Source organism: Eptesicus fuscus, chromosome 23, assembly GCF_027574615.1.
Source record: "Eptesicus fuscus isolate TK198812 chromosome 23, DD_ASM_mEF_20220401, whole genome shotgun sequence".
In the NCBI taxonomy this organism is placed as follows: domain Eukaryota; kingdom Metazoa; phylum Chordata; class Mammalia; order Chiroptera; family Vespertilionidae; genus Eptesicus; species Eptesicus fuscus.
In genome coordinates this window covers 14,489,772-14,503,622 of record NC_072495.1, presented here as the reverse complement: position 1 = coordinate 14,503,622, position 13,851 = coordinate 14,489,772, and the positions used below count along the sequence as shown (strand labels likewise).

General features: G+C 53.2%; 1 protein-coding gene across 4 annotated transcripts in view; it reads left to right on the top strand.

The window, feature by feature from the left end:
• FEZ1 (fasciculation and elongation protein zeta 1) overlaps positions 1-13,466 on the top strand; it is a 124,366-nt gene extending 110,900 nt beyond the window's left edge. For all 4 annotated transcript variants that reach the window (XM_054712763.1, XM_054712762.1, XM_054712764.1 and 1 more), the window contains 6 exons: positions 802-970; positions 4,586-4,857; positions 6,099-6,179; positions 7,551-7,626; positions 11,787-11,852; positions 13,111-13,466. In XM_054712763.1, the coding sequence (XP_054568738.1) occupies positions 802-970; positions 4,586-4,857; positions 6,099-6,179; positions 7,551-7,626; positions 11,787-11,852; positions 13,111-13,127 (681 nt within the window). In that variant the 3' untranslated portion in view covers positions 13,128-13,466. The remainder of the gene's footprint in view (positions 1-801; positions 971-4,585; positions 4,858-6,098; positions 6,180-7,550; positions 7,627-11,786; positions 11,853-13,110) is intronic.
• The last annotated feature ends 385 nt before the right edge of the window (positions 13,467-13,851 follow it).

Here is a 13,851-nt window from a genome sequence, read left to right as displayed (position 1 = left end):
CCTTTCCTTTCCTTTCCTTTCCTTTCCTTTCCTTTCCTTTCCTTTCCTTTCCTTTCCTTTCCTTTCCTTTCCTTTCCTTTCCTTTCCTTTCCTTTCCTTTCCTTTCCTTTCCTTTCCTTTCCTTTCCTTTCCTTTCCTTTCCTTTCCTTTCCTTTCCTTTCCTTTCCTTTCCTTTCCTTTCCTTTCCTTTCCTTTCCTTTCCTTTCCTTTCCTTTCCTTTCCTTTCCTTTCCTTTCCTTTCCTTTCCTTTCCTTTCCTTTCCTTTCCTTTCCTTTCCTTTCCTTTCCTTTCCTTTCCTTTCCTTTCCTTTCCTTTCCTTTCCTTTCCTTTCCTTTCCTTTCCTTTCCTTTCCTTTCCTTTCCTTTCCTTTCCTTTCCTTTCCTTTCCTTTCCTTTCCTTTCCTTTCCTTCTCCCTCCCCAGTCACAGGCGCCGTGACAATGAATGGGCCGGGTTTCGTGTTAAAGTCGGTGGATGAAACATTCTCCCACTTAGACACCAAGTGCTCACCAGCGTTCCCTTCCAGGCGGCTCTGCCTCCTTCCCGGAAAGCGCTGTGTATTTCCAGTAAAGCACTCACCCGAATGCTGTTCCTGGGAGAAGCTTTGCATTAAAGAAAGGAGCGTGAGCAAGCCATTGGTCAGGCCTGTTTTTATTAGGATTCAATACGTACTAAGTAACAGCACTGCTTTAGGGATTTTTACAGACAGCAAGTTAGACATGTCCTTACCTGACCCCAATCCCAGCCAGAATGTCCCTCCAGCAGAGGACAGGGTCACTTAGTCTCCTGTGGACCTCCCGCAGGTCATCGAGGAGATCGAAGAAATGATGCAGAACTCCCCGGACCCTGAGGAGGAGGAGGAGGCCCTGGAGGAGGAGGAGGGGGCCGAAACGTCCTCCCAGGCGGACTCGGTGCTCCTGCAGGAGATGCAGGCCTTGACCCAGACCTTCAACAACAACTGGTCCTATGAAGGTGAGGGCCGGGGGCGGGCTCGCCGAGGACGGACCCCTGCCCCGGGCCAGGCGCTGGGCACGTGCCTCCCTGTGGCTACTAGACCCTCGCATCCAGGGGGTTGGCAGCATCCTTCTTACTGGGCATCGGGGGAGAAGGGAGCACTTTCTGGAAATGAAAAGGTAGTTGAGCAAAATTAAAATGGTAAAACTGAGCAAAGAACATGACGTAATCAACGAGAAACCCCTACAAACGGTAGTAGTCATGACAGCTCATGTTTTGGGAGCGCTTCCTATGAGCTTCCTTATTCTAAGATGTTCTGCGGAATAATGTCACTTCATCCCCACACCAGCCCCAGGACTGAGCTGAGTATTCTGAGAGGTTAAGCGACTTGCTCACGTGGGCCACTGTTGCAAAAATATAATTAAAAACACAATCTCCTTTCCACCCAGAAAAGCTTTCCCCAGAAGCAGAGAATGAAAACTATTCTGTTCTTGAATAAGCATTGAGCCAGGAGCAGCCGCTGAAGGGGCTGCAGAACCAGAGAGAACCCCACTGTTGTCCAGAGCCAAGGGGACGCCATCTCCTCCCTTCATTAGGCTCCGCAGTTCGGAGTCAGGTCCCATTATCCTCCTGGATGGTTACTCTTCTTTCTTTTCCACTGACGTTTTTTCCATTGATTTTTAGAGAGAGTGAAAGAGAGCGGGGGAGGATGGGAAGAGAGAGACAGAGAGAGAGAGAGAGAGAGAGAGAGAGAGAGAGAGAGATTGATGTGTCACATTGATTGGTTGCCTCCCCCATGCACCCTGACCGGGGCTGGGGATCGAACCTGCAATCCAGGTATGTGCCCTTGACTGGGAATTGAACCCGCGACCCTCGGTGCGTAGGCCGGCGCTCTAACCACTGAGCAACTTGGCCAGGGCGATGCTTACTTTTCAAAGCAGTGACTCCCTGGTTCTTGAGGAAACAGTCCTGAGTCCTGAGACTGGCAAGAGCTTTATTCGGCCATGAAAACGAGTGACATGCATTTGAAAAGGACAGAGAAAGCCATTCGGAAAGGAGAGGGAGGCGAGGGAGAGGGAAGGTCTCACCCTCACTTTCACAGGGAGATCCCAGCCTCTTCTTCCCCCCTTGCATTTCCCCTCACACCACATACGAGCGGAAGGGCTGGAGCCAAACCTGAAGCCGGGTGGGTCGACTCCAGAGTCGGCGCTCTGTCTGTGTATCGCACTGATTCTCCGACACAGGGCTGTAGTAGCTAGGATTGTGCAAAGAAACGGGTGGGTGAGGAAGGAAATGAAAAGATGTCGCACAGCAAAGGCCAAACTGGGTATAAATTCCATCAGTCCGCAGGGAGGAGGATGCTCCTGCTGGGGAGTATAGACCCATGGGGCTGGCGTGATGGGGACTCAGAAACGGAGAGAGAAGGTGGGGGGGTCTGGGTATAAAGATGGGTCCAAACGTGGGTTAGAACAGCGGTAAAAACGAGGCGGGAGCTGAAGAACTGTGGGAAGCGAGCCTGGCTGTGGGGACAGAGGCAGGGCCTGACCGGCCGGAGGAATCCGTGGGGAGCAGAGCGAGGGCGCGCACTTGGCTGTGGCGCTGCCTTCACAGCCGCCCGGTCAGGCCTTTCCCAGCCTCACGGAGGCCCAAACACAGACAAGCTCGGCCAGAGACTGGCGAAAGCAGCTGCAGTGCAGAGGGAAATGGCAAACGCAGGAGGAGGGCCGCTCGCCGAACAGGATCAAGGGGAAGTACCGGCAAAGCAGAAACGGAAAGGGGAGGGACACGGATGCTGAGGCAGAACCAAAAGATGCCGTTAGCAAGGCGTCCATTGGCCACGAGCCCACTTTAAATGAAGAAGCCTCAGGGGGCAGGAATTCAAATAAAGCGGCCTGGGTCTCGTGATCTCGGGCCCCTTCCCCTCTCCTGGCGTGGCAGACCACGCTCTCTCTCTTTTTCCTTTATTTCAAGAAAATCGATCTTAACCTTTTGCACTCGGATGTCGAGATTAAAATTACTCTTTGAATGTATCAATAACTTGAAATATAAAAAAATCCAAATAAATAAGTTTGTATGAAAAGAAACTCCAGTTTTTTATTCTACTGCCGCGCTTTGTAAAATCTGGGGTATTTAAAAAATTAAATCCTGAGTAGAATAAAGGAATTGAGAAAAAAGCAAGCGAGTGCAAAGGGTTAAATATAATAATGTTACATGCAATACACATTAATATCTCAAGAAAAGCAATCTTAAATATAATAATGTTAGATGCAATAAACACCAATTATTCAAGAAAAACTATCTTTTTTAAAAAATATTTTTCCAAATTTCATACTGTGACTGTGGGTGGCTCTTTTTTTAAAAAAAATATATTTTATTGATTTTTTACAGAGAGGAAGGGAGAGAGTTAGAAACATCGATCAGCTGCCTCCTGCACACCCCCCACCTGGGGATGTGCCCGCAACTAAGGTACCTGCCCTTGACCGGAATCGAACCTGGGACCTTTCAGTCCGCAGGCCGACACTCTATCCACTGAGCCAAACCTGTTTTGGCAAGAAAAACGGTCTTAAATATAAGAATGTTACATCCAATAGCAGCCCACTCTCCTCCCGATCGCCAGGGTTCACTTTCCACTCCAGTAGCCCGGCTTCCGCTCACGTCCCCCACTTTTGAATGCAGGCGCTGCCCCACGGGACTGCAGGCGAGAGAGGGCCTCCAGGTGCCCTGCGAATGGCTTGATCAGCTCCTGGGAACCAGCACACCTGCTATTGCTCTTCAGCACCAATGCCAAACCCCCCTCTTTTTTTTTTAATATTTTTATTGATTTCAGAGAGGAATGGAGAGGGAGAGAGAGAGAGAGATAGAAACATCAATGATGAGAATTATTGATCAGCTGCCTCCTGCACATCCCACACTTGGGATCGAGCCTGCAACCCGGGCATGTGCCCTGACCAGGAATCAAACCGGGACCTTCTGGTTCATAGGTCGATGCTCAACCACTGCGCCACGCTGGCCGGGCCTAAAACCTCCTCTTTATGCTCCCCCTCCCCCCGCCCCACCCTCGACCCATTTCACATGAGGAATATTGTAGGAACAGGACAATTTGGAAGACAGAACAAGGAATCAAGAAGCCACGTGTCTGTCCACACACTTTTTAAAGAATATATATTTTATTGATTTTTAGAGAGGAAGGGAGACGGAGAGAGAGAGAGAGAAACATCAGTAATGAAAGAGAATCATTGATCGGCTGCCTCCTGCACGCCACCTACTGAGGATCAAGCCTGCAACCCAGGCATGTGCCCTTGGCCAGAATCGAACTCTGGACCCTTCAGTCCGCAGGCTGACGCTCTATCCATTGAGCCAAACCAGCCAGGGCTGTCCACACACTTTTTTGTGGGTAGAGTCCATTGGCTTCCTTGGGGGCTTTTTCTTCTTCCCCCTTTGTTTCTCCATGAGTGCTGTCTTTTCTGCAGACAGTGTACTGGCCCCGCCCTCCCCGGCACGCCCCTAAATTGTGAAGGTCTTTCCTGGCCCTCTGCGGAGTGGGGAGGGGTCTCCCCTCGAGGGGCCGTCCCACCTGAAGTGGCAGCGGCTCGGGCTCGGCCGCAGGTGCCACCTGTGGGTGTCTCCCCGCAGGACTGAGGCACATGTCCGGGTCGGAGCTGACCGAGCTGCTGGACCAGGTGGAGGGCGCCATCCGCGACTTCTCGGAGGAGCTGGTGCAGCAGCTGGCCCGCCGGGATGAGCTGGAATTCGAGAAGGAAGTGAAGAACTCCTTCATCACGGTGCTCATCGAGGTGCAGAACAAGCAGAAGGAGCAGCGAGAGCTGATGAAAAAGAGGCGGAAAGAGAAAGGCCTGAGCCTGCAGAGCGGCCGCGTGGACAAGGGGAGCCAGATGCCCCTCAAGGTATGTGAGCACCCAGCCGGAAGCCTGTGCGTCCCCCCTCGAACCCGGCACCCAGGTCCCGGTACCAACCCTGCAGCGGACAAGAACAGACTTCTCCTGAGCAGTGGCTGATGGGAGGGACTCTGGCAGATGGAGGGGGGTGTGTGAAAAGGGGGAGACGATTTGAGCTGTGTCCTCCCCTCCCCTGCCCCAGAGGACTCGGGTCTACCTGGAGGAGACAAGGTGTGAACAGGAGAAAATCACCGAATATGCTCTCTTAGTCAAGACCTTAGAAAGTGGGGTGAGGGCATTTGGGGCTGGAGAAGTGGAGCCCCGGGACTCTGGGTCAGAACCCCCCTCCTTGCTGAGCGAAGAGTCCTGACGCACCTCGCTAGGATGTGGGTAGGGTGTTTCAGGATCGAAATGATGGTCTTCGTTGGTACACGGACAGGGTTCTTCAGAGCAGAGGCTCCTGGCCAGGGAAGCTCAGCAGATCAGCCAGGGCGGTTCTTCAGAACCTCTGTCCACACCCACTGGGCGGTCCTGGGCTCTGTCCACACCCGCTGCACGGCCTCGCTGTGTGCAGCTGGAAAAGGCGTCTCGGACAAGGGCAGCTGCTTGACATTGGCCCTTCTCTCTCTTTAAAAAAAATATTTGATTTCCGAGATGAAGGGGGGAGAGAGAGAGAGGGAGAGAGAGATAATATCATTGATTGGCTGCCTCCTGCACGCTCCCTACTGGGGATCGAGTCCACAACCCAGGCATGTGTCCTGACCGGGAATCGAACCCTGGCCTCCTGGTTCATAGGTCGATGCTCAACCACTGAGTCATACCGGCTGGGCCATCTGCTCTTCTCAATGGCTGGGCATTTTGTTGTCTTCTCTACGATATTTGCATCATCATCTGTCCACGTTTCACTGTACTGCTTCATTTTACACAGGAAAATGTGGGCGTGCCTGGGGGTCTTGTTACCCCAGGGGGGGCGGGGGGTGACTGGTTTAGATAAGAGTCTTCCGCGGTATTTATTCTCCCAAAGCGCAGGTTTCCATTCCGGCCTGTCTCTCAGCCCAGGCCTTACGCTTACTTTCTAGTCCCAGCACTCTGGACAGTGACCTGGCCAGTGGGGCAGCTCAGGGGTCTGCATGGCTGAGAGAGGACACAAGGCCCAGGCGGGGGGGGGGGGTTCCCCAGGCCGGGGGGGGTGGAAAGGGGGGTGGCCGTGGAGCAGGAAGCACCCCCTCTTCTTGGTCTCTTCTCCCCAGCGCTTCAGCATGGAGGGCATCTCCAGCATCCTGCAGAGCAGCATCCGCCAGACCTTCGGCTCCTCGGGGACTGACAAGCAGGTACGGCTGTCTCCCTGGTCCCTGCTTTCCTCCCAGACCCTTGCCACTTGGCCTCCCCAGCAGAGAGGGGAGTGGGGGTTCAATGGGATCATCCCGGCACTCGGGCAAGGGCGGTCCCCCACTTCCTTCCCTCTGGAGGAGGAAGAGCGTGTCTTTCTTTGTAAAGGTGAACAGTTCCGTGAGCTCCAGGACGTGGAGAAAACTTAAAAGTCGACTCTGCGTGTAGCCCTACAAGTCAGCTTATTTTAAGAACAAAATGCGTGAAAAGGGAAATGCATTTGATGATGGATAAGTCCACCACTGAGGGTGCCAGTGGACCAGTCCCCACTCCCCCTGTCTGCGCCTTTAGCCGCCCACTCCTGATCGGTCCATTGAGTCGGCTGCGTGCCTGAGCAGCATTGCTGGTTACTTGTGGACAGTGCTCGAAACTTCTACTGCGGACCTATCATGTGCCGAGCTCTGTTGCTAGGCCCTCAGGTGCCAAGATGAGCAAGTCCCGCCCCCCCCCCCGTCCCCCCTCCCCCTCTCACGTTGTGCACCATCTGATAGAGATGCCCGTGTGAAAACGGATGAGTGTGAGCTTGTGGAGTCAGTGCGCATACATTGTGTGTGTCTCACACATACTTGTAGCTGGGTCCGTGTTAGAATTCTAGGACACGTTATGGGAAGAGATTTGGGGAACATCTAACTCAGTCCCCTCGTTTCTCCGCGGTGAGAACTGAGGCCCAGAGAGATGAGGCAAGATTTCCCCAAGGCCACGCGGCCGGTGTGCGGGAGAGCCACGTGGCACAGCCACAACTAACACAGAAGCCTCTGACTTGGGGTCTGGAGGTCTCACTCACTATGCCCGGCTCCCCGAGGGCCCTTCACCTCCTGGCCCAGTGCCTGATACCCCACTGGGTTATCCCCAGGATGATTTTGTTGTAGAAGCGCCTCACACCCAGCAGAGGGCGCAAATCCAACTTTCAGACCGAGGGTGTGGTTGAGGTTCTCTCGCCTGTCATTTGGACAAAAGAGAAGCCATTCATTCTCAAATTGCACCGCAAAGGGTACGAAAACACAATACCCTCTCTGTGCTCTCAGCCCCGATGAGAAGCATCTCAGCCGGACTTTTACATAACCAGAGTTCCTCATCCCTGGGAAATGCCCAAGTTGGAATGGAGGGACATTGTTCCTGGTGGATACGGTCAAGCCTTAGTTTTAAAGAGACACTCCCCAAAGACAGAAGGTCCTGAGACATGGGTGTGTGAACCACACGGGTGCTGTGGAGACGGAGTGTGTTTCTTAGAGGAAAGCCCATCCCCCCCGCAGGTGGCCTCGAGTAGCTCCCCCCAGAGGCCCGCGGCTCAAGTGCGTGCGTTTGTCTCCTAGTATCTGAACACGGTCATCCCCTACGAGAGGAAGGCCTTCCCTCCGTCCGTGGAAGACCTGCAGATGCTGACCAACAGTGAGTAGCTCCCTTTCCCAGCGAGGTCAGCGCTGGCTTTTGGTGATGCCCAGTGCGGTCTTGCCTCACCCCCGGTGTCTGTAAGGGCCCGGATTTGCCAGGAGAAGAAATGAGCTGGGGAAAGAGGTTGGGGCCGGGTGGAGGGGTGGGGGTTGGATTGGTGTGCCCGGACGTTCTGGGTCACCCAGCGGTCCTCAGGTTTTGCATCCTCTGCAACTGGAGGATGCGGCTGGTCTAAACGTGTGCCGGTCCCCCCGCCCCCCCCTTCTCCCTCCAGCAGGGAGCGCAGTCCCTGGGACTGGCTGTCTTTTTGAAGAGAAGCGACGTGTCTTGGGTGGGGTAAGGCTGATGGGAAAGAAGAGTGTGGTTTCCCTCCACTTTGGCTCTGCTGTCAAAATAGTAATAGGTATTCTGAGCTTGGGGGGAAAGGGTGTCAGAAAGCCGTCGTTAGGTACATCTAACACGACGCACCCCAAAGGGCCAGGCCGCGTGGTGTTGGCCATCCGTCAGCTTGATTCTTGTAGGAAGAGGATCCCAGGCTGAGATGTGACAGGCTCAGTGAATCAGGAGTCCATCTCCCTGGCAACCGTGCGCTGCTTGAGTGACATACTAGCCCGGCTGCCCAGGGGCCGGGCCAGCCGCAGGGCGATCTGGTGCCCCAGGGGGTGGGGAGAGGCGCTTCCTCCGTTCCGCTGAGGGAGACGGATGCCTGCTGGGCCCCGTGCTCCAGGGGACCGACCGTTCTCGTTTCTATCAATTTGGAAAACCAAGGCAGGTTCTGGTGGAAGAGACATCTTGCCGACATCAAGAGCGGCTGCGTCCTTGGGAATCCGGAATCGTGAATTCAAAAGGCATCGGCTTCCTCTTGGCTCATGCTGAACGCCTTCATTTGCATAAACATGCAGTAAGATATATTTTTTTAAAGGGAGCAGATAGAGACGAGCTGACATTTATAGGTGTTTGTGTTTTCACAAGCAGTAAGCGCTTGGAAAATAAATCGGACAGATGACGATGGCTGATCTGTGTAAAGCACTCGATCATGGTCTCAACAAAAGGAGGAGCTGTTCATTCATCCAGACGCCCACTGCGGGATGCAGCGCGAAATCCTCTCATTCTGATTAAGGAACTGTGGGTTGGTTTACGTTTTTGTAAGTTCACTGAGAAGGTTATCGCTAGAGCGGATCACTCATTTAGGATCCTTTGGGAAAGTGAACAAAGGAAAAGAAAGACTGCATTGTTCCCTGGACTGTGGTTACCACGTTGGTGTTTTTCAGCCACAATATTTAATGTCTTTTTCATGGGGTTGGGATTATACCGGCTATAAAATTTTGTAGCACGGTTTTAATCACACCCGTTAACATTTGGTTAACATTTTTAAAATGGTTCTCTCTTCCATCATGTGGATATACATTCCAATATTTTATTCTTTTGAAAAGGGAAAAAAAAAAAACTGCCATCTTTTCTGAATGCCAATTCTGTAGGTTACCAAAGCTCTTTTTTTTTTTTTTTTGCCAAATCTTTGTACGGATTTGTGATCAATGTCTCCTCTTTACCTTACCCCCGAATGGGCCAAAGACCAGCTCTGGGGACTGGGCACCTCATAAATTTTGGATTTTGGAAACCAACCTAGACCCATATTGATGGAGTGCACTTACTGTAGTAGTATTTTTTTTTTTTAAGATACATTTTATTGATTTTTTACAGAGAGGAAGGGAGAGGGATAGAGAGTTAGAAACATCAAGGAGATGGAAACATCGATCAGTTGCCTCCTGCAACACCCCCCACTGGGGATGTGCCCGCAACCAAGGTACATGCCCTTGACCGGAATCGAACCTGGGACCTTTCAGTCCGCAGGCCGACGCTCTATCCACTGAGCCAAATCGGTTAGGGCTGTACTAGTATTTTTATGGCTACCTTCTTGGTGCAGCGTCTAGCCTGCCCATGCTCAGTTGCAGAGCATCCCCAGCCCATTCCGGGGCAATGAGGACACGTCTAAAAACACACAAGAAACAAAACAGAAGAAACCAACGCCGGCAGGGGCTCGGGTTCAGCCTCTCTTTCCCGACCTGGCCGCCGACTCCTGCCACCGTCAGCTCGGTTCCGCACCCACCCCTGATTTCTGGAATCAGGTTGCATGACCCCAACTTGAAACGAGGCAAGGAGATCCGCGGAGAGCAAGGACATGGAGGTGGGCTGGTGCCTCTGTGGTCAGTGCCGGCTGCTCTTTATTCTCCTCTCCGTTTGGAAAAGTGATCCATGCTCACTGAAAAAAGCCAGGCACTGTGGACATATAACATAGAAAGGAACTTCCCCCAGGGTCTCATGCCAGAGAGAACCACTTTGAACAGTTTCATGCGCATTCTTCCAGATATTTCTATGAGTATTACGTTTATTTAAAAGTTAATACAAAATGTTCTGTGGCCTTCTCTCTTCACTGTTAAGGATGTCTTGTACATACAGAGCTCTCTCCTTTTTCATAAAGACTACATGGGATAGAGTTTATTTATGGAATCGATTGGTGACGGAATCTATTGGTAGATATCCCCTCGCCCCCCATTTCTTGGGACTATAAACACGATCCAGCTACTTTCTTGAAGGGTCTTCGACAACGCTGACTTCTGCAATATGGATTATGAACACGAGAAGATGCTTTGGCAGCGACAACAGCACCAGGTGTTAGCCCGGTGGGTCAGACTGGACCTGGGTTCAGCAGCCTCCGCACTTGAGTTCTGCTTAGTAGGAAAGAATTCAGACCCGAGACTCAAACTGTAAGAGAAAGTGTGTTTAGAACGTTACCGAGGTAGAAGCGAGCTGTGGAAGGAATGGGCTCAGGGAACACGTGAGAGGCAAAAGTAGGGCCGCTGGAGCTCAGGAGGGAGAGAGGGGTGAAGGTGAGGCACCTGGGGGCAGAGGCGGGGGTGGGGGGGTGGGGGGTGGGAGAGGTGTGTCAATGCCCCCAGAGCAGAGAGGCTGGCTCCTCACTCTATAAGGGCTTTTAAGGGCGGGGATTTCAGGGGAGGTCCCAGGGGAGGTCCCAATAGAATAGTCATCAGCTTTCCAGGTGTGTCCTTTCACTGATTGGTCGGTGCATCTGGTCCTTAGGTCAGGCGCTGCATTGCTTGTCTGGTTTTGCTGCTTTTCTGGGCCTGGAGCTGAAACACCGCTGAGGCCTGGATGTATCTGATGGTCAGAACCTCCTTGGTCCTGGTGGCTTGCTATGTTCCCCCTCTAAGGGGGTCTAACCCACAGGACTAGCAACATGCCAGGGGAGGAAAATCAGGGGGGAGCCCCAACCACATGACCAGCGATCGGCCAGGGGGGGAAAGGTCACCCTGAGGGTGAGGGTGCTGCTTTCCCAGCTTTGCCCGTTGCTAGGCACCCGGGGCTTTCCGCCCTGGTGACCTCTGTACCTGGCCTGTCGGCCCTGCTCTGCTCATGTCTGTCTGAGTGCCTGCCACGATGCCACCTGGTTTAATAACAGAAAAAGCTACTTTAAAAACTTTGATAAGAAGCCTTTAGACTTGAATAACATCCCCATTTGCTTCAAGTGGAGTCATGTCCTGTTTCAACAAGAAGTCTTAAAGCAGGTCCTTGAGGATCCAGACGTCGCTGGCATTCCCACAAATTCTAGTGCCGTGCTGGGCATGACAGAAAACAGAGATTTATGAGGTGGAATTTATTTGCTATGAATAAATTGGAGGTGCGGGAATTTTCTAGTAATATAAAAATAGAATGTCTTTAGAGACAGTGTTATTGGTTATTCAGCGATGTGACAACTATCATTCTAACATTTAGGTTGACTGCACCAGAAAACGAATTCTTTTTAAAAATTTATTTGTTTTTTGTATGATTATTAAAGTCATATACTTAGGAGATGATGTGGAAGTTATAGACGAGCAAAAAAAAAAAAAAAAAAAAGTAAGAGATAAAGGAAATAAAGCCACGATAGGCCCCTGCCTCTTGGTAGCTCTGCACCAACCACCATGCGGAACGCTGACTCTGGACAGAAGCTTCTAGACTTTTGCTCAATACTCAACAAAGGTCTGGCTCCCCTGAATCATTTCTCACTCTCTTTGGGTGGGCGGGTTGTTCGGCCCTGGGAGCGAGCGAGCTTTATGCCTTGAAGGTACCTTAGCTCACCTGTCTCTCTCCTTGCCCAGTTCTCTTCGCCATGAAGGAGGATAATGAAAAGGTGCCCACTTTGCTAACGGACTACATTTTAAAAGGTAAGAGGCCCGGCCGGTGTGGCTCGGTGGTTGAGCGTCGACCTGTGAACCAGGTCAGGGCACATGCCCGGGTTTCAGACTCGATCCCCAATAGGAGGCGTACAGGAGGCAGCCGATCAATGATTCCCTCTCATCATTGACATTTCTCTCTCTCTCTCCTTCTCCCTTCTTCTCTGAAATCAATTAAAAAAAAAAAAAAGGTAAGAGCAGCCCAGCTCTCAGGAGCAGAGATCCTCCCCGGGCCCTCCCCCGACTCCGGCTGAAAGTGTGGGATCCCTGCGCAGCCTTCCAGCTGGGCAGGGCCAGGGGCAGCGAGTGGACAGTTGTGAGGCCTCCCTGTGGTGAGGTGTCGCCTGGGGATGTTGCTTGGAGGCCTGAGGAGGAGATGCCAGCTCTCCGAGTCACCAGATGACTGAACGGGAGAAGCAGCCACACCAACAAAAGGCTGACTGTGCCCCTTGTGTGGGGCTGGGCTCTTTCCTGGGAAAAACAGAGCCTGAGGACAATATTAATAGTTTCCATCTCCCACAACAGCTGTCCTGGGGGGTTAGGACCTCAGCACAGGAATCCCGGGGACACAAGCCTTCAGCCCATTGACGTCATCCATGGCCGAGGGCCTTTGCTTCACGGTGTCAGCCCTCCGCGCACACCACTTGGTCAGGTTTCCAGGGGCGTGTGCAGCTGGGTTAGGAACCTCTGAAGCGCCTCGTGCCCGTCAGGACCAGAGAGATTGCCTGACGTTCCTGCAGGAGGAATTGAGGCTAAACACGGGGAAGCACTTCTGCCTCTTAAAGGCTTTGAAAGAGCAGCAGATTTCTCAGAGGACGTTTTCAAAGGAGGTTGATAGAAATGGGTCTGTAAGTCTGGGAACCTGAGGGCTAGACTTCCCCCCACGTGACCCACTGAAATGTCAGTGAATTCGTAAAACGAATTAACATTTACTGAGCACCTTCTACTCGCCTCTGAGCAGCCCTCTGGGGCGGGCCAAGGCACAGTCTGTTGTCCACGTGAAGAGCCGAGTAGGGAGGTAAGCTCCCTGAGGCGGTGGAATTGGAAACAGCCGACCCAGCATCTGAATCCAGGCAGGTGGGCGCCCACGGCACCAAACCACCAGCTCCCATCGGCTCTTCCTTCTGGAAGAGCCACAGGCCACTGCGATTACTCCTGGTTCTGAGGGGATGCAGGTGGGGAGCAGGTCCTGGCCCCCCCCCCCCCCCCCACTGTGCTTTGACCTCTGCCCTCTCCTCTCTCTTTCCAGTGCTCTGCCCTACCTAACCTCGCCCTTCGGAGCAGCCTTGCCGCGGAAGTCACGGAGTTAAGAGTCATTCCATCCCAGGGGCCGCATGACACCCCGTGACCTCCGACGTGTACTTAAACGTGTAGAGCTTAACCTGGATGAAACACGAGCAAGCGCGGGGGTCCTTGGCCGCCGCCGGCTTCTAGTCCTAGTAACCATTGGGTGCATGACAAGGGGCAGGGCCGGGGCGCTGCCGGCCCCCCGTCCGGGTCCGAGGGCGGCAGCCGCTCTCGCCACTCATTCTGTAGCCCGCCTCCGGCCCTCAAACACAGCTTACACTTTAACACTAATTTTGAAATAAACCTTCATTTAATTAATATCCTCCATGTGCTCTGGAGTGTGATGTCCAGCGGCCCCCGTGGCAAACCGCCCCCGGAGAAACGACGAGCAGCCGCCTCCCTCCACGTGCTGGCCCGTGGCCTGCGTGGGCCGGCGCAGGGTGTGCAGGGCCCGGGGGCGGGTGCTGTCGGGGGCGGGATGGGCTGCACCTGGGACAGACGATCCACGTGCGGTCAGACCTTGCGCCGTGTCAACTGCAGAGGGCGCTGCAGGGCGTGTGGTGGGCACTTCCGGTGAGGCTGTCGGAGGAGGAGGGGGCGGCTGGGAAGTTCGCAGATGGAAAGGGGGCTCAGGGCGCAGTCAGGCACTGGGCACCTCTGCGGAGACGGCCAGTTTGGCTCCGGGAGGGAGTCGGCAGCCCCC